The sequence below is a fragment of the Labeo rohita genome, chromosome 15 (genome assembly GCF_022985175.1).
Source record: "Labeo rohita strain BAU-BD-2019 chromosome 15, IGBB_LRoh.1.0, whole genome shotgun sequence".
In the NCBI taxonomy this organism is placed as follows: Eukaryota; Metazoa; Chordata; class Actinopteri; order Cypriniformes; family Cyprinidae; genus Labeo; species Labeo rohita.
The window spans coordinates 9,091,811-9,110,810 of NC_066883.1; the positions used below are offsets into that span (position 1 = coordinate 9,091,811).

The 19,000-nt window shown below is 35.4% G+C and overlaps 2 protein-coding genes and 1 pseudogene across 2 annotated transcripts; all 3 read right to left on the reverse strand.

The window, feature by feature from the left end:
• Window positions 1-231: 231 nt before the first annotated feature.
• On the reverse strand, window positions 232-1,149 carry LOC127176760 (putative gustatory receptor clone PTE03). The gene has a single exon (XM_051128539.1). It carries the CDS (start codon window positions 1,147-1,149, stop codon window positions 232-234), a length of 918 nt encoding a protein of 305 aa, XP_050984496.1.
• Window positions 1,150-3,570: 2,421 nt separating this feature from the next.
• Window positions 3,571-4,530, reverse strand: LOC127177490 (olfactory receptor 1D2-like). Its single transcript, XM_051129788.1, has one exon. The coding sequence runs from the start codon at window positions 4,528-4,530 to the stop codon at window positions 3,571-3,573; it is 960 nt and encodes a 319-aa protein (XP_050985745.1).
• Window positions 4,531-9,517: 4,987 nt separating this feature from the next.
• On the reverse strand, window positions 9,518-10,466 carry LOC127176754 (olfactory receptor 52Z1P-like; annotated as a pseudogene).
• Between the last annotated feature and the right edge of the window lie 8,534 nt (window positions 10,467-19,000).

Consider the following 19,000-nt stretch of genomic DNA (forward strand, 5'->3'; position numbering starts at 1 on the left):
TGATATATTTGTTATCTGAGAGGTTCTGACTGAGGTTCTGACCCATGTCATGAATGCAAACAGTTATCCAGGCTAAATAAGAAATTACATTTTTAATAAATATATAATTTTGCCAAAGATTTCCTGGAAGTAAAATACAAAGTCTCAATTCACAGGTTCATAAAATATAATGTATAATACATTCATACAGACGTTGAATATTGTTAATATTCGGTGTAGCATCTATTACAGCTATTTGGAAGCTTTTATAATCCATAGAATTTTTTTGCGAATTTCAGGAAAATTTAAACCATAAACAAGAGGGTTCAGGATGGGTGGTACAATAAGGAACTCTAGTGAAAGAATGATAGACAGCCCTATAGGGAGCTCTAAAGTCGCAACCCGACTCAAAGTGACCTCGCAAAAAAGAGCAACTGAGAAATTTAAAAGGATCACTATGTGTGGAATACAAGTTTGATATGCTTTTCTCCTGAATTCCAGTGAGCTTCTTTTACAAATGATAAGAATCTTAACATACGAGTATAATATAAAACTTAAAGGCATGATAACAGTTGTGGTTACTATGAAAAAGCCAAACACGTTATTAACAATGGTGTTTGCACAAGAAAGCTTGACAATTTCCCAGTTGTGACAATACACCTTCCACAGTTTGTTACCACACATTGCGAGTCTGGCATTTAATATACCAGCAATACCAACACAAAGCATTGGATAAATCCAGCTTACAGCTATTAAAACAGATAAAATCCTGGGGGTCATTATGCTGTTGTATTGTAATGGTTTACTGATTGCTACATATCTGTCAAATGCCATTAGCATTAATATTGTATTTTCATTTGATGCATATGAATAAATGACAAATGCCTGTATAATACATGCTTCACGGGAGACTGAGTGTGTATTAGACAGCAAATCTGTCAGTAACCTTGGGAAAAAAGCAGCCGTTCCAAATACAGAGTTAACAGATAAACATGAAATCAGAATGTACATGGGCTGGTGCAATGTCTTTTCCAGAAAAATGGCAAGAATAATAAGGGCATTAAACAATACAATAGCACAATAAAGAATAAATCCCAAAGTGAACAAAGCATATCTTATGTAACCAATATTTTCAAACAACATCAAGTAAAAATATGTTCCATTTTCCATTTTCCATTAAGCGAAGAACAGATTCATTGACCTGAGGATGAGAACAGAAAAAGTTCATGTGATCTGTATGTATCTTACAAATAAACAGTTTTCAAAGTACTGTATGAATTATTCAGTCAGTTAAACAATATACATGCAATTGCATTACCAGAAATACCTTCAGTGATATGATCTGAAATGACCCTCACTTCATCTTCAAATAATGCACGCGTATGCAGAGAATTAGCTCTACTTGAGCTGCGGTTTAGAAGAAATAAGAGTCATCAGTACATGCTATTTTTTATAGTATAAATCATGTCTCTGGAGACCTCTCTGCGGTGGCTTCATTTGCATGAACAGCCCAGACTGTTAACAACAAACTAGTGTTGAAAACAGGTTGCTACAAAATATTATTATTAATATTTTTACACTTTTTTTTTTTCTCAATACACTCTAACATAAAAACCTGTGTTGGGTGAAAATGTGCAGTGTGGTGGGCAAACACAATTAATGAGTTTTGTGAGCTTTTAGAAAGTGTCTGAGAAGATGTGGTACTTTTGAGTAGATTTGTAGACAAGGTTGTATTTTTTTTTTTTTTTCTTTCCTCAGTTGTGTTTGTCTTTTAGATGGCAAAGGTCATGTTATGTCATGTCATGTCATGTCATAACATATCCTTCGCCAGCAGGTGGTGATATTGATCTGGGTATAATTTTGCAGTGTGTGACCCATGCACTGCCTAATATTATGGTTATGATTGAAGGTCCAGTTGAATGGGCAGACCTTCTGGTCTGACTCAACCATTGCCACATCAAGAGACATCTTCAGTGCTGCTTCAGTGCCAGTGAGCTGAATTTGACACTACATACTCTAAAAAAGATATTGTGCAAACTATGGTGCTCACTGAATTAAATCAACCACATTCCTGTAAGTCCTTTTTGGTCGGATCCACCAGACAGTCCAGCAGCTTCTTGTAAGTTGTTTGTTGAAGTGGATAGTTCAGGGTTTGACAACCTTTCAACACTTTTTTTTTTTTTTTTTTTTTTTTGGCTCTCTTTCTTGCTCTCTTTCAACAGATTTTCTGTTGCTCTCTTGCTTGAAACTGGCAACTTGATAAATTATGATAAATAATGGTAAACAAATCAGACCAGTCTTGGGACCATGGGCCACATTTAAAATTAATGAATACATAGATATATTTTAAAATGTGTATGCTTTTTTCCACACTAGATATTGTTTTGCAATGTGTAATTTAAACACTTTATAAAACACATTTTAGGTTTACCACAAAGTATTAAAATGTGTACTGTAGGCTATATGTTGTTGAGAGTGTTATAGACACCTATATTCCTTCTGAGTTTAGCTGCAACCCTCAAACATGAGCTTTTTTCTTTGGCTTAGTTAAAGGCTGAGATATTGTAAAATGTCACAGTAGGAAGTAGCACTGTTGGACACTCAACAAATTTAAGCCTTGACTGATCAAGGCCTTTTCTTCTTCTTCTTCTTCTTCTTCTTCTTCTTATGTGTGTGCTGTTTACTTTACAGTCCAAAAAACATCCTAGCTGCTAAAAGGCTTGAAGACACAATAAATTATCCATAGGTTATGAATGTGCGTTTCCCTGCCTTCATGGCTGAGATGCGACTTAGAATCCAGCAAGTGAGACCCTCCAGCTCTGCCTTGGTCTGTCATCGACCATACTGCACCTCAGGACTACACTCCTCCAGCTGCACCTCAACCCATTAACATTTCCTTGTGCATTACCCTGAGCAATGTTTCTTGTGAGTCTTGTGATGGTGATTCTCAATCCATTCCTGCAGGTGCTCCACAAAATACACATTATAACATTTATGTCATTTATGTTTTTTTTTTTTTAAATGGACAGTAAGTGTGTACAAATATATCTGTAAAAAATGAGAAAGAAAAAAATCCTTGAGTGTCGATTTGAAACTTTGATTAGCTGAATTGAGTCAGTAGGATAAGACAAACAGTCATTTGGTTTAAAAAAAAGATAATTGTATTATGTGATGCCTTTGACAATGTCTGTGTACAAGAATGTTTCTCTTTGATTTTCATTACTGGATTACATATGTAGCCCTTGCTACATAATTATACATTTTTACAGAGAAAGTACTAGTGAAATAAACTGAAATAAAAGTTAATGCACTAAAAGTGTTTGTATTGATGAAAGTAATGATGAAAATCTACAATCACACAAAATAATAAAACTGTCTGAAAACTGTAAAACAGATTCAGTTGTGGCTGAACATGAATTTAATTCAATATTGATATACTATACCACATTACATCATTTTATAAAAGCAATAGGCCAGTTAAGAGTGTGCAGTGCAGATTTTACTGTGATTAACTGGGATTTAGGCACTTCATTAAACAACAACCATTTGAAAACACAGAAAGCATTGGGTCTTTCGAATTTCTGAAATTAGTCACTTCAATATTCCTACTTTTTTCTTGAAAAACAGTCGAATAACTTGCTGCCGTACTGTTGTCAAATTTAATCCATAAATAAGCGGATTTAAAATGGGTGGTATGAGTAGGAATTCCAGAGCCATGAAATTCCGCACACCTTGTGGCACATTTTTTGAGCCATAACGACTGTACAGTACATCAAACAAAAATGCAATAGTCACATTGATCAGTGAAAGCAGATGTGGTACACACGTTTGTATGAATTTATGTCTGCCCTCTATTGACTTCAAGCAGTTTCTTATCAACTGAAAATACGAGAAATATATCAGTACGCCATGTCCAATGTAAACAAAAATAACAGTGTAGCCAAACACATTATTTACTGTTGTAGAAAAACAAGAAAGTTTTGCAACTGCCCAAATCTCACAGTATAACTTTTCGATAGTAGAGCCACATAAAGTGAGTCTAGCTGTTAATACAATTAGAACAGAGATGAAAAAAATGGGGGCCAGCCAGCAGAAAAGAATCCATTCAAAAACCCTCTGACTGGTCATTATTGAATGATACTCCAGTGGTCTACATATTGCCACATACCTGTCATATGCCATTACTGTTAATGTTGAAATTTCACACAAGGCAGATGAATAAATGACAAATATCTGAATCATGCATCCAGAATAAGAAATCACATGATCTTCAGATAATAAATCATACATGAATTTAGGGTAGAATCCAGCAGTGCCAAAAAGTGCATTTATACACAAATTGCATATAAACACATACATTGGCTCATGAAGCTTTTTATATGAGATTATAGTGAAAATTACAGTTACATTACAAAACACCATAAGAGGATAAAACAGTGCCGTGAAAGAAAAAAACACATATCTGTTTTCCATTGTTTCATTCAGACCTGAGAGTGTAAATACTAAGACACTGGTCTCATTCTCCAGTGGCGGTTGCACCTGGAATAACATTTGTGGAAATGACATATCAAAATATCTAACAAAACTCATATATTGTTTTTTTTTTTTTGGTTTGTTTTGTTTTGTTTTGTTTTTTGTTTTTTTCATCTACAAACGGTTGAAATCTTACCATGTTCTCCTTTGGTATGTTTCCTGTAGTGTTTTGTAAAGGTTCGATTTGGTTTGATTTATATGGATACTGGTCTCATGCTAATTGCCTTGATCACAAACACTGAAAACAGTTTTAACAAGCTCTCTAAAGGCTTCTTTACTCTTAAAGGAGAACTCCACTTCCAGAACAACAATTTACAAATATTTTACTCACCCCCTTGCCATCCAAGATGTTCATGTCTTTCTGTCTTCAGTCGTAAAGAAATTATGTTTTTTTTTTTGAGGAAAGCATTTCAGGATTTTTCTCCATATGATGGACTTCATTGGTGCCCTGATTTTGAACTTCCAAAATACAGTTTAAATGCAGCTTCAAAGGGCTCTAAATGATCCCAGCCAAGAAAGAAGGGTCTTATCTAGCATAACGATCGGTCATTTGCTTCAAAAAATAAAAATTTGTATACTTTTTAAGCATAAAAGCTTGTGTAGCACAGGCTTTGGGATGTGCGTCCACGATGCTACGAATTAGTAATGTGTCATTCTTGAATGATTGTTTCATTTTGAACGAATCTTCGGTGTGACTCGGGAAGAACAAGTTGTCTCGGGGAGTGATTCGTTCAGTCACGCATGCGCAACATCCTATTAGGTTCTGTACTGGAATTAGTTCACATGTTTCGAGTTTTTGGGTTTTTCGAGTCATTCGTTCATCTTATGGGGCTGTCACGTGATGAACGAATGACTCAAACCCAAAAACTTGTCAGATAAGAAGTGAGGTGAGCAAATTATAGACTAAAGACCCAGATAAACAATGAATTAATCTTTTCTGTTTCTTATAGCATTATAGTTTTGTCTTGTTCGTAGTGTGATCAACGTTCGTGTAAGCAGTAGATGTGTTAGGGAAGTAACACGTAACATTTTAATCATTTTGCTAAAATGAGCGAAATGACTCGAAAAAAGATTCATTCATTTTGCTGAACGAGACTCAAAGGTCAGAATCTGTAAAATGATCTGAACGTCCCATCACTACTACGAATCACGTGTAAGTTCATCGTCTGTGTACTGGATATGGCAAAAAACTCCATCTTATTTTCTCCTACAACTTGAGAGGAGGACATCATTGTATCTTTTGTTTGTAAACAGTGTTTACAAACTTACTCGCACTTTCTTAGTCTTTGCACGTTCGCTTTGTAAACACTGGGTCTGTAGTTCCACCTACATTCCGTGTGACCTTTTGACGTGATTCAATAGTACGTAGTGATGTGAACGCACATCCCAGAGCCTGTGCTACATGAGCTTTTGTGCTTAAAAAGTATAAAAAATTTAATTTTCTGAAAAAAAAAAATTGCAGATCGTTTAGCTAAATAACACCCTTCACCCTTCTTCCTCAGCTGGGATCGTTTAGAGCCCTTTGAAGCTGCATTTAAACTGTATTTTGGAAGTTCAAAATCGGAGCACCAATGAAGTCCATTATATGGAGAAAAATCCTAAAATGCTTTCCTCAATAACCATAATTTCTTCACGACTGAAGACAGAAAGACATGAACATCTTGGATGACACACTGTAAAAAAGTAACTTTCTTTCACTTTCACTTTGAAAGTAATCTTTTTCTAGTTGCATTCAGTCATTTCCCAAAGTCATCTTGAATGTTAAATTGTCAAAACAACTGAAAAATGTGAGAGAACATCACATAAGCTGACTTTATAAATTGATGTTAATTTTCCTAAAATATTTTTTGTTTTATCTCACCATTATAGTGGTTAGTGATCCCTTTGGTTGGGCACTTGGAACTTCAAAAAGTTTTTAATTATTTTTCTATCAATGCATTAATGCATCATGAAAACACAGTTGTTTGATTTCAAATAAAGAGAAATAGTGAATAGATAGCTTTAAAAAAGGTGATCTAACTTTTAATTAAATAGTTAGCTAGTGCACTTTTCATGTTGATTAAAGATCTTTTATGATTTTATTGCTTTTCATAAATACCTTGTGAAACTTTTAATTGGGCTGATATAATCCTGTAACATTTAATAAATCAACCACACCTGAGTCACACACAGATTTCAACATTCAGCGCACTAACCACAACAATGGTAACAATTCAGTAATTTATTTATTTAACAATAACCATTTTTTGCTCTTTTTGTTGTGCTACTACTGACATTAAACAGCAAATAAAAATAATAATAATAATAATAATAAAATAAAAAAAAAAAACAGTAAAACAATGTAATTGCATAATTTATTCATGCCCCAATGCATTCTGGGAATCAGTGATTCTGAGTTACTCTCAGTGTTCCTCAGATCACAGATTCAGTTAAGTTACCAAAACTTAAATGGCTTAAGTAAATTGAACTCAAAATAAGTAAGGAATACTTTTAATGTATTAGTAGATAAGACTTAAATTACACTTAATATAGTTAAGTAAAAATTACTTAATTGAATTAAGGCAACAAGTTTGCACAATTTAATTAAGTAAACTTAACAAATTACTTTTGTTCAGTGCAAGAGGGTGAGTACATTATATGTGAATTGTTGTTCTGGAAGTGGAGTTCTCCTTTAAGTTAAAATAACTGCCTGTCTATGCCAATCTGTGCCCCCAGGTAGAATTTTATTTATGTACAATTTAAGTTGCCATTCATTTTCCTGCTATTAGGTCCAACACTAGATAATTATGGCATCTGTAATACACAATTTAACAACATGATTGCTTTATTTTGTTCAGAAAGAATGTTTACCTGGTTTCCTGCACAAAGAAGTAATAAAATTGCATCTGATGTTTAATCTGAGTGTTGGCACGAAATATGAAATTATATTCCATCAGATTTGTTTATTTTCCTATTTACTTATGTTTTTGGTCATATTTTTTGCAGTTTCATATGTAAATTCCTGCCTGGGTAGATGATAATCAACTCCAACAAAATCTTGTTGTCATGGCCCTTGTCATAGAAACCAGAGCCAGACTCAAGTTCACAATTAGATGAACAACAAATAATTACTTTTAAAAGATAGAAAGAAAAGGTCAAACCTTTATATGTGTAGCCTTACCTAAGAGAAGTAAATAAGATATTAATACTTCTGGACTATCATTTTTATCTGTTGGGTAGACTGGACATTTGTAGTGGTTCAAGTGCTAAGCGCTGAAACCCTATTGTAATTGTTAGAATAGCCAAGGATCAACAATCTCCATGTAAAGCAGATCTTGCGGACCAAACTGTGGAGGGATGGTAGTACTCACACTGCCGACAACGTCACCAAGGCTTGCCCCAACTGGCCTGACGGGGGTGCTACAGCAATCAAAAGTACAAAATCAGTTAGATTATATTATGAGCCGGGAGTGAAATTTTCTGGTATTTTGGCTTTTTTGAAAAACCTACTTTTGCAAACTAATCCTAGGTTGTTGGCCCGATTGGAACCAAGCCAGTGCAGGAAGATTCTCTGGAGAGTGAATATCAATAATTATCAAAAAAAAAAAAAACTGTCACCAAGGGACACCAAAACATTCGAAAAGGGCAGGGCCACTTTTAGTACAATGTCTAAAACTCCTGAATGGAGTGAGATATCTTTGTTGTGTCCAGTGTAGACACGGTGCAAGAGCTCAATCTGAGGTCACAGCACAGAAATCACGGAGCTTGGTGGCGCTATAAGAGGGAAATAACATAAAAATGGCTATACTTACATAACCATTTGTCCTATAATCATGAAAATCACTGTGCACGGTCTAGGTCCAAAGTGCCACAAGGGTCTATAAGGACATTTACGTATCTTAAAAAAAACATGGCCGTCATTGGCCTATGAATTTTGCAAAAAACAATTGTGCATTCAGTGTTTTTTTTTTTTTTACTCAGGACAACTTTGCCTCTAGAACCACTGCTGTCAATCAAATTGTTCTCTCTGCAGTAGAATTACCATGACAAGTTATTTTTTACCAGATGAACCATTTATTGTTTACTAATTATTGTGAGACAAACAAAAAAAGAAAAGAAAAGAAAAGAAAAGAAAAGAAAAGAAAAGAAAAGAAAAGAAAAGAAAAGGGGAAAATAAGGGGGGAAAAATATATATTTTCTATCACATGTTTCCAGCCCTGCTACTGTAGAGTTACCATCTGAAAGATTTTAACTTCAACCCCAAACAAACACACCTGAAGCCACCTGTCAAGGCTTTCAGGGTTACTTGACAATTACAGGCAGGGTTAAAAACTGATTTCTAGAGGACGGTAGCTCCAGGAGCAGGTTGGAGATCCCTGTTTTTTCACCTAACTCTACCCCAAGGCCCTAAACACAACCCTCAAAAACTATGCAAAACACTAGATTTAAATAGAAACATGAATTGGCCAAGTAAAATGTTCTCAGTTGTTAAGTTGTTAACTTATTTATTTATTATTATTTTAGTATATAACTAGTTTCTTGTGACACTGTTTAAGTATCTTGTTCCCAAGCAGTCATTAGTAATTCGAAATGTCACTTTGGAACTAGTAACAGTGTCTTTGGGCATTGCTAAAGGAACATGCTCTGGAAACTGGAACTGGTGTCTTTGCCACCCTCTTTGCCTCCTTGTTTCAGTAGTTTATGATTACATTGTTGTATTTACAGGAAATTTATATATTCGATGACTTGACAATATGGCAGTGAATGGGAAAATGACTGTACACAAAGTATGTGAACTGAACATTATGCTATTGTAGTAATGAAATATTTTTATAAAACTGTTTATAAACACAGACTGCTATTAAAGCACACACAGATATTTTTTAGAGGAGCAAATGTGAATTATATCAGAGCTGTTTATTTGTCATTAACAAACATCGACATTGACAAGTTTGATTGTTGTCTATGAACAATATCCAAAAAGTAAATCTTCAAAAAAAAAGAGTCACGATTATTCTGAAATATATCACTCAGATATTCCCACTTGTTTCTTGAAAAACAGTGTAATAACTTGCTGGCGTACTGTTTTCAAATTTAGACCATATATAAGGGGATTTAAAATAGGTGGTACAAGTAAGAATTCCAAAGCCATGAAATTACGCACACTTTGTGGCAAATTTTTTGAGCCATAACGACTGTACAGTACATCAAATAACAATGCAGTAGTCACGTTGATGAGTGAAAGCAGATGTGGTACACACGTTTGTATGAATTTGTGCCTGCCTTCTATTGACATCCTGCACTTTTTAATCAAGTGAATGTACGAGCAAAATATCAATACTGCATGTCCAAAGTAGGCAAGAATAACAATGTACCCAAACACATTATTTACTGTTGTGGAAAAACATGAAAGTTTTGCAACCGCCCAAATCTCACAGTATAACTTTTCAATAGTAGAGCCACATAAGGTGAGTCTAGCAATTAATATAATTAGAACAGACATGCAAATAAATGGAGTCAGCCAGCAGAAAACGATACATTGAAAAACCTTCTGACTGGTCATTATTGAATGATACTCCAGTGGTCTACATATTGCCACATACCTGTCATATGCCATCACTGTTAATGTTGAAAAATCACACAAAGCAGACGAATAAATGACAAATATCATGAATCATGCATCCAACATAAGAAATCACATGATCATGTGATAATAAATCATACATGAATTTAGGGTAAAATCCAGAGGTTCCAAAAAGTCCATTTACACATAAATTACAGATAAACAAATACATTGGTTCGTGAAGCTTCTTATGTGAGATTATAGTGAAAATTACTGTTACATTACAAAAGACCATCAATGGATAAAACAGTGTGGTGAAAGAAAAAAACACAAATCTGTTTTCCATTGTTTCATTGAGACCAGAGAGTGTAAATACTAGGACACTGGACTCATTCTCCAGTGGTGGCTGCATCTGGAATGATATGTAACCATTATGTAGATTTTGTTGTTGTTGTTGTTGTTGTTGTTATTATTATTATTAGTTATTGGAAAGCTAATTAGACATGGTCTTTAACTAGGAAGTCTGTAGATGGAAAATAATAATAATAATAATAATAATAATAATAATAATAATAAAGAAAGAAAGAAAGAAAATATGAAATCCTTTAAAAGTTTTTTTTTTTTTTTTTTTTTTCAGTTACAAGACAGTTACATGAAATCTTTCCATGTTCTCTGTTGGCATGTTTCCTGTTTTGCAAAGGTTCAATTTGGTTTGCTTATTTGGTCTCATGCTAATTGTCTTGACCACAAACACTGAAAACAGTTTTAACAAGCTCTCTAAAGGCTTCTTATCACTTAAGTCAAAATAGCTGTCTGTCTATGCTGCATGTAGATTTAGAGGAATTATCTCTGTTTAAAGTTGCAATCATATTCTCTGTAATTTATGTTACAAATGACAATTATTATTATTATTATTATTATTATTATTATTATTATTAGCTGCGTTCAACTTGTTGGGTTATTTTATCTGGTTATTTTATATATACATAATTAGAAAGAGAATTAGCACTATTTTAGTAAAAAGTGATTACAGAGAATGGTTGAATACACTAACATTAAAATGCTACCTTTAAATGTTACATATTTTATATCTAAAATGCTTGTTAAACTAGCTTAAATGTATTGTGTTGTGTTCTGTTCCTTTCTGTGTAATCAGTAGTAAATCTCCAGCAGTTCAGATGGAGCACACAGAGCCATAGTTCACTGCAAAGCAACATTACATCGCGTTCATTATCGCAGACGATTTAATTGAGCGATTATGAATTTGAAAGAAATCGTTTGCGATTATGACAACTGTTTGAGTAGCTTCTCAGTGAACTACGGCTTTGTGTAGAAATGCTGCTACATCTGAAAGCATGTGAAAATACCATATTTAATAACATGTTTTTATGCCAAACTAATGTCAGTCAAGTGTTTGAAATAAATCCTTCTGTGAATGATGTGGCTTTTTAGACAGAATAAAGTACAAATAGTATTTATAGTATTCTAAGCAGTGATAAAGGCATTGCATTATTGTATACTTGTATTATAAGGAAAATCATAATAATAAGAAGGATAAACCATACATTGTCTTAATTGGGTGTTTATTAGTTACACTGAATCAAAGAAAGCAGTTAAATCTTCTTTTTATTCAGCTGCAGCGATAGGCATTTCCTGGGTGTTTTCTTTGGGCTATTGGGAGTTTCTGCACTAGAGTGTCCTCTGGCTTTCAGATGGAGATTTACTGCTGATCACAGAACCCTGCTTCACTGAAAGACACGCATGACAATCGTAGCTTTTGATTGATCGTAATTGCGATTTCATTCCGATTTATTGTGCAGCCCTTTTTATAATAAGTAGTATGTACATGTTGAACAGTAAAATAAAGTGCTAACCATTCCATTTTGCAAGTAAAATGCGCAAACTGCAAAAGGACCAGCAAAACTGCCCGCTGTGAGTCAAGAGCAGTAAGAGAAAGTAGTTAGAGAAAACATTCTCGCTTCCTGCACTGAACAATAGTGCTGCATTCAGGCACGTGCTGAGTCCATTCATCAGTGTTATTCTTTATGCAGCGAAAACACATTTTTGGAGCCATAAGTACTATAGCGTTAGAGGTTAAGGTACATATCGTTTACTCGCCAACTCTGTCTTGTAATTTCTGGTTTAATCATTACCTTGACTATGTTAATATTCAAATAACACACATAATACACAAATTATTTATGTCATGGTAAAACAATAACACAATTGCTAAAACCAGATTAAGTCAATGTCCAAAGAAGACATGAACCTTGAATTATGACAACAGCTTATTCAGCTGTTATGCCTTGTAAAAATATCCCTGTCTATCTTTTCATTTTTTTTTTTTCATTAATGTACACACAGCACCCCATATTGACAGAAAAACACAGAATTGTTGACATTTTTGCAGATTTATTAAAAACTGAAATATCACATGGTCCTAAGTATTCAGACCCTTTGCTCAGTATTTAGTAGAAGCACCCTTTTGATCTAATACAGTCATGAGTCTTTTTGGGAAAGATGCAACAAGTTTTTCACACCTGGATTTGGAGATCCTCTGCCATTCCTCCTTGCAGATCCTCTCCAGTTCTGTCAGGTTGGATGGTAAACATTGGTGGACAGCCATTTTTAGGTCTCTCCAGAGATGCTCAATTGGGTTTAAGTCAGGGCTCTGGCTGGGCCATTCAAGAACAGTCACAGAGTTGTTGTGAAGCCACTCCTTTGTTATTTTAGCTGTGTGCTTAGGGTCATTGTCTTGTTGGAAGGTAAACCTTCGGCCCAGTCTGAGGTCCTGAGCACTCTGGACAAGGTTTTCGTCCAGGATATCCCTGTACTTGGCCGCATTCATCTTTCCCTCGATTGCAACCAGTCGTTCTGTCCCTGCAGCTGAAAAACACCCCCACAGCATGATGCTGCCACCACCATGCTTCACTGTTGATGAGCAGTGCCTGGTTTTCTCCACACATACCGCTTAGAATTAAGGCCAAAAAGTTCTATCTTGGTCTCATCAGACCAGAGAATCTTATTTCTCACCATCTTGGAGTCCTTCAGGTGTTTTTTAGCAAACTCCATGCGGGCTTTCATGTGTCTTGCACTGAGGAGAGGCTTCCGTTGGGCCACTCTGCCATAAAGCCCCGACTGGTGGAGGGCTGCAGTGATGGCTGACTTTCTACAACTTTCTCCCATCTCCCGACTGCATCTCTGGAGCTCAGCCACAGTGATCTTTGGGTTCTTCTTTACCTCTCTCACCAAGGCTCTTCTCCCCCGACAGCTCAGTTTGGCCGGACGGCCAGCTCTAGGAAGGGTTCTGGTCGTCCCAAACATCTTCCATTTAAGGATTATGGAGGCCACCGTGCTCTTAGGAACCTTAAGTGCAGCAGAAATTTTTGTGTAACCTTGGCCAGATCTGTGCCTTGCCACAATTCTGTCTCTGAGCTCTTCAGGCAGTTCCTTTGACCTCATGATTCTCATTTGCTCTGACATGCACTGTGAGCTGTAAGGTCTTATATAGACAGGTGTGTGGCTTTCCTAATCAAGTCCAATCAGTATAATCAAATACAGCTGGACTCAAATGAAGGTGTAGAACCATCTCAAGGATAATCAGAAGAAATGGACAGCACCTGAGTTAAATATATGAGTGTCACAGCAAAGGGTCTGAATACTTAGGACCATGTAATATTTCAGTTTTTTTTTTTTAATAAATCTGCAAAAATGTCAACAATTCTGTGTTTTTCTGTCAATATGGGGTGCTGTGTGTACATTAATGAGGAAAAAAATGAACTTAAATGATTTTAGCAAATGGCTGCAATATAACAAAGAGTGAAAAATTTAAGGGGGTCTGAATACTTTCCGTACCCACTGTACATAAACACATGTAAAATACAGTAGTAGAAGAACTATAATACTTGTCTCAACAGAGTTGTTATTGGGAAGGATACTTGGGAGCAATGATAATAAAGAAAGTTGAACTTGAATCAAGTGAATTGTCTTTACATCTTTTTGCCCTCCAGCCATACGCTGTGATGAAGTATGGAGCTGCAGCTGGAGTCATGATCACTGCGTCTAATAACAGAAAAGAGGACAATGGATACAAGGTAAACATTTGCAAATCCTATTTTGTTTTGTTTTTTTGTTTTTTTTCCGCTGCATCATAGTAAGACAATACACTTGGGCAAATGAAAGATAAGTGTACAATAAAGAAATAACAAGCAAAAATGAAAATTCTGTGGTTCCAAACGAACACAAAAGAACATATTTTCAAGAATGACAGTAACCAAAGAGTTTTTGTAAACACTGACTGTTCAGCATTCAGCAGAGTGTTCAGCTTTGCCATCACAGGAAAATATATTATAATAGAAAACAGATATTTTTAAATTGTAATAATATTTTTGCAGTATTTTTGTTTTTACTGTAATATTGATGAACAACAACATAGAATTTTCATTACTTGTTGCAAACGTAATGTTAGTTAGTTTAGTTAATAACAAGCTTATTACTTTTTCTGTAAAAAATATTCTTTAATATCACTGATATTTTATAGTAAAAACAGTAACACAAGCACACTAGTGTAATATATTTGTTATTATTATTATTATTATTATTATTATTATTATTATTATTATTATTATTAATTATTTAATATGTATATGTCTTGTGTATACCTCAGAGCAGCGAGTGTAACATTTTCATTTTATCTGATTCTGATGAATTTTCTGTAGGTTTTTTGGCACAATTGTGCACAGATCTCCTCTCCACATGATAAGGATATCTTGTGCTGCCTTGAGGAGAGTACTGAACCCTGGCCCGAGTCCTGGAATGAGGACCTAGTTGAAAGCAGCTTGGTGTGGCGAGACCCTCTAGAGGACATCTAGTGCTGTTACATGGAAGAGCTAAACACTATCTGCTTCCACAGGTGCAGTCTCTCACCTATACTATGAGAAAATACTGTTAATCTTTTCAAACGGTTCACATAAAAAAAAAAAAAGTACCAGGAAGCAACAGTGACAGACAAACAATTCTTGTTTTCTCAAAAAACTCATAGTGAAGTATTCTTAAAAGAAGCATTTTGGTGTCATTGATAGCATTATATGACATTGAGTATGAAGAGAGATATTTTTTATAATCTAGAGAACCTTTTGTCTATTATAAAGAAGCTTTTGTGCACTGTGAATGTTCTTCATGAAACCATATACCAAAACCAACCAACCAACTAACTGTATATTGGGCTTTTTAAAATAATTCCTAATAGGGGGTGCATGTGTATATTTTTTTTTTACCTCAATATATGACATACTTATTTGTTAATATTTTAAAATATCAAAATTGTATTAAGTGATACCACCAATACCAGTGAAATTTCACATTTATATTTTATCACAATTACAATTCATAATTTTCATGACCACTGCAGATAAATAAATAAATAAATAAATAATAAATTTAAATTAAACTATTGTCAATGAACTAAACAATGCTAAACAGGGTCATTTCTAGGATTTCAAAACATCGGGGTGATGCCAAAACATCAGGGGCTAGTGGTGTTGGGTGGGAGCTCACATCATGCTCACACAAGATTCTGTTAGACACAGGTAGTTGAACCTGGATGGGGTCCGGGGGCATTAAACTGGGGGTTAAAGAGCTTGTCACACTATGAGCAATAGTAAATAGTAATCACTGCAAATCAAACATATCAAAGTATTATAACAAAATTATAACTTCACAAAAATATGTTAATTATATAAATAAAAAATTTTAAGATTTTTTTTTTTTTTTCACCTTACATTTTATTGTTACCAAATATGTTTTAGCATCTCTGTTTATTTGAATGCATAAAAACAACTTTTATTTATTTTTACAATAGCCTTATGGAATTCTGTGTTGTGTATTTTTCTGGTTATCAAATGAAGGTATAAAATATTAATTAAATTGATCTTCTAATGATATTTTTATTTTTGGTAAATAATGGGGATTTACTATTCGAATTTAAAACATGGAAGAAATATTGTGTGAGGAATTTGTATACATTTTTATTAATTAATAGTAGTAGTCGTCGTCGGAGTAGAACTAGTAGTAGGCACGTACATTATACTGAATGGTTAATAAAGTTAAACCGAACTTTTACTTCGACGGGTTGCCGTAAATACCTTTACATTTCTGTGTGTATATTTGACACTTGGTTTACTCAAATGAAACAGTGAAATGCTCATGAAGTGACTCTCAGAGCAGTTCTGGAGATGTTGTTAATGTATTTATGTCCTCATTTAGTGAAACGGCGGGCGCTGAAATCACTGCGAGCGCATGTAAAGAAACCGCGCGTCCGCCCCGTTCGTTCATAAAAAGACACGCAGAACATGCAGGATTCATATTTAAATAGTCTTTTTCAGCATAATATTTACAGATACTAGTCCATATCGCGACTTGATTTAAGTGTAATGACCAATCATAGGCCATACAAAAAAAAAAAAAAAAAAAAAAAAATTCGGGGCTGGAGTAAAAACATTCGGGGCTCCAGCCCCGAATGATTAACCCAAGCGATGCCCCTGCTGCTAAACATTCCCTAAACAATAATCTTAAATCATTTCGTGTGTGGCTGAAGAATTAGGTATTTGTGACCCTGGACCACAAAATCAGTCTTAAGTCGCTGGGGTATATTTATAGCAATAAAATCATTAATATATTAAGTACAGATCATGTTCCATTAAGATATTTTGTAAAATTCCTACTGTAAATATATCAAAACTTAATTTTTGATTAGTAATGTGCATTAATAAGTATTTCATTTGGACAACTTTTAAGGCAATTTTCTCAATATTTAGATTTTTTTTGCACCATCAGATTCCATATATTCAAATAGCTATATCTCGTCCAAATATTGAAATATCCAATCCTAACAAACCATACATCAATAGAAAGCTTATTTCTGCAGGTTTCAGATGATGTATAAATCCCAATTTTGAAAAACGGACCCTTATGACTGGTTTTGTGGTTTTGTGATTTCCTTAAGAAAATCAAACTATCGGTATCAGCCGATATCACTCTGAATATTCGGTATTGGCAGAGAAATGTATATATATATATATATATATATACACACACAACAAGTGTTGTGTTTATAAGGTAATGTAATAAAATATAAAATTATAAACACAACACCTGTTGTGTATATATATATATATATATATATATATTCTCTGCCGATACCGAATATTCAGAATGATATCGGCTGATGCAGATAGTCTGATTTTCTTAAAGGGGTCATCGGATTCTAAGTTCACTTTTTCATGTTGTTTGAACATTAATGTGTGTTGGCAGTGTATGTACAAATCTACCCTATAATGATAAAAATCCATGTAGTGGTTTTTAATTAATATGTAAAAATAATATTCCCTTTTTCAAATCGAGCCGTTCTCAGATGCCTGTCGGTGTGCCGTCACACCGACAGAGGCCGCTCCCACGATAATTGATTGACATGAGCAATTTACCTCGAATCAGCTGTCACAGTCCGCCCTCTTTGTTTCGATGCTGGAGCAGGGATGTAAGTTAGACAAGAGCAATTGCGGTGTTGTGTTGCTGGATGTAATAGTGAACACAGTGGTCGTCATTTACTCCCGACATTTGAGCCGCTGAAGATGCGGTAGATTACATTTGTTTGTGAAGGGAATGCACCTCACGATCTACATATATCGGTCTATGTTCGCGCGAATCATTCATGATCCAGCTTCACTTACAGCAAAAGTTAGTATAAGGGGTTTTTATGAATCTTTGCGAAAATCTGTCCTGTCCACAACACTGAATATACCAAAATTATAAACACAACACTTTCGTTTTGTTTATTTTAACATCCTGCGCAATTTGAAAATTGATACTTTTGAACATTGTTGTCACATATACAGCTTCATATGCATGAGTTTTCTAATGCAGTCAGTTTGCTCAGTAGCTCAAGCGATATGGCATTGCACTTAGGTGATGAAAAGCTCAGTTTCGAACCCCGTGAAACTATGTTTGACAAAACAGCTCAAATCTGCATAAGAAAGTTAAAATAGCACGATGTCATGAATCTGGTCGGTGACCTGCGGTCCGCTCACCACCAGATGCCGCTCTCGCCCTGTCCTTACACACAGACTGTTGCACTACACCCCGGACTACATCTCCCATCATCCAGCGCACTGATTGGGTCAGCACCTGTGACCAGTCAGGCGTGCTATAAAAGCCCCAGTCTTTCCCCATGCTACTCACGGAGTATTGTGATTATCGTTGTGGTTTATTGCATTGTTGTTTCCCTAGTTCCTAGTTCCCTAGATTCTTAGTTCCCGAGTTCCTAGTTCCCTGTGTTTAGCTTTCTCGCCTGGCCATCTCGTCTCGTCTGTCTCGCTGCCTGCCTTCTGGACTCTCGCTCGTTTTATGGACTAGTCCCTTGCCTTTCCCTATCGGATTACATTCGCCACGGATCGACCCACGCCTGCCTCTCAGACTATTCTTGTGTCTCGCCCCATACATACCTGTTTTCTACTGTTCTGACCCTGCCTGTCTGACCATGTCTTTGTCTCATCGTTTGAATAAAAGCTTGCATTTGGATCCGCTCGCCTCTCGCCTCACTCCCCACGTTACAGAATACTCCGTCCCAACAGGATCCAGCAGCTTCACCCACGGACGCTGTACAGGTATGGACACAACCCGGATTTTATTTAGATTAAAACAAGGTCCACGAACTCTCGAACAGCACATCTGCGAATTTCTGGCAATCGCTAATCTCCCGGACTGTATATTAATCAAAATCTTTTGTGATGGCATAAATGAGCCTTTAAAGGTGAGACTGAGATGCGAGGGTCTGCGCTCATCTCTGGCTGCTTTCATGGACTTTGCTTTATTGTCTGTGGGCTCATCTTTTACTGTGAGTGTCGCGGATGAGGAGCGCGACATCGCGGTAACGCTGGCCACCCAACCCAC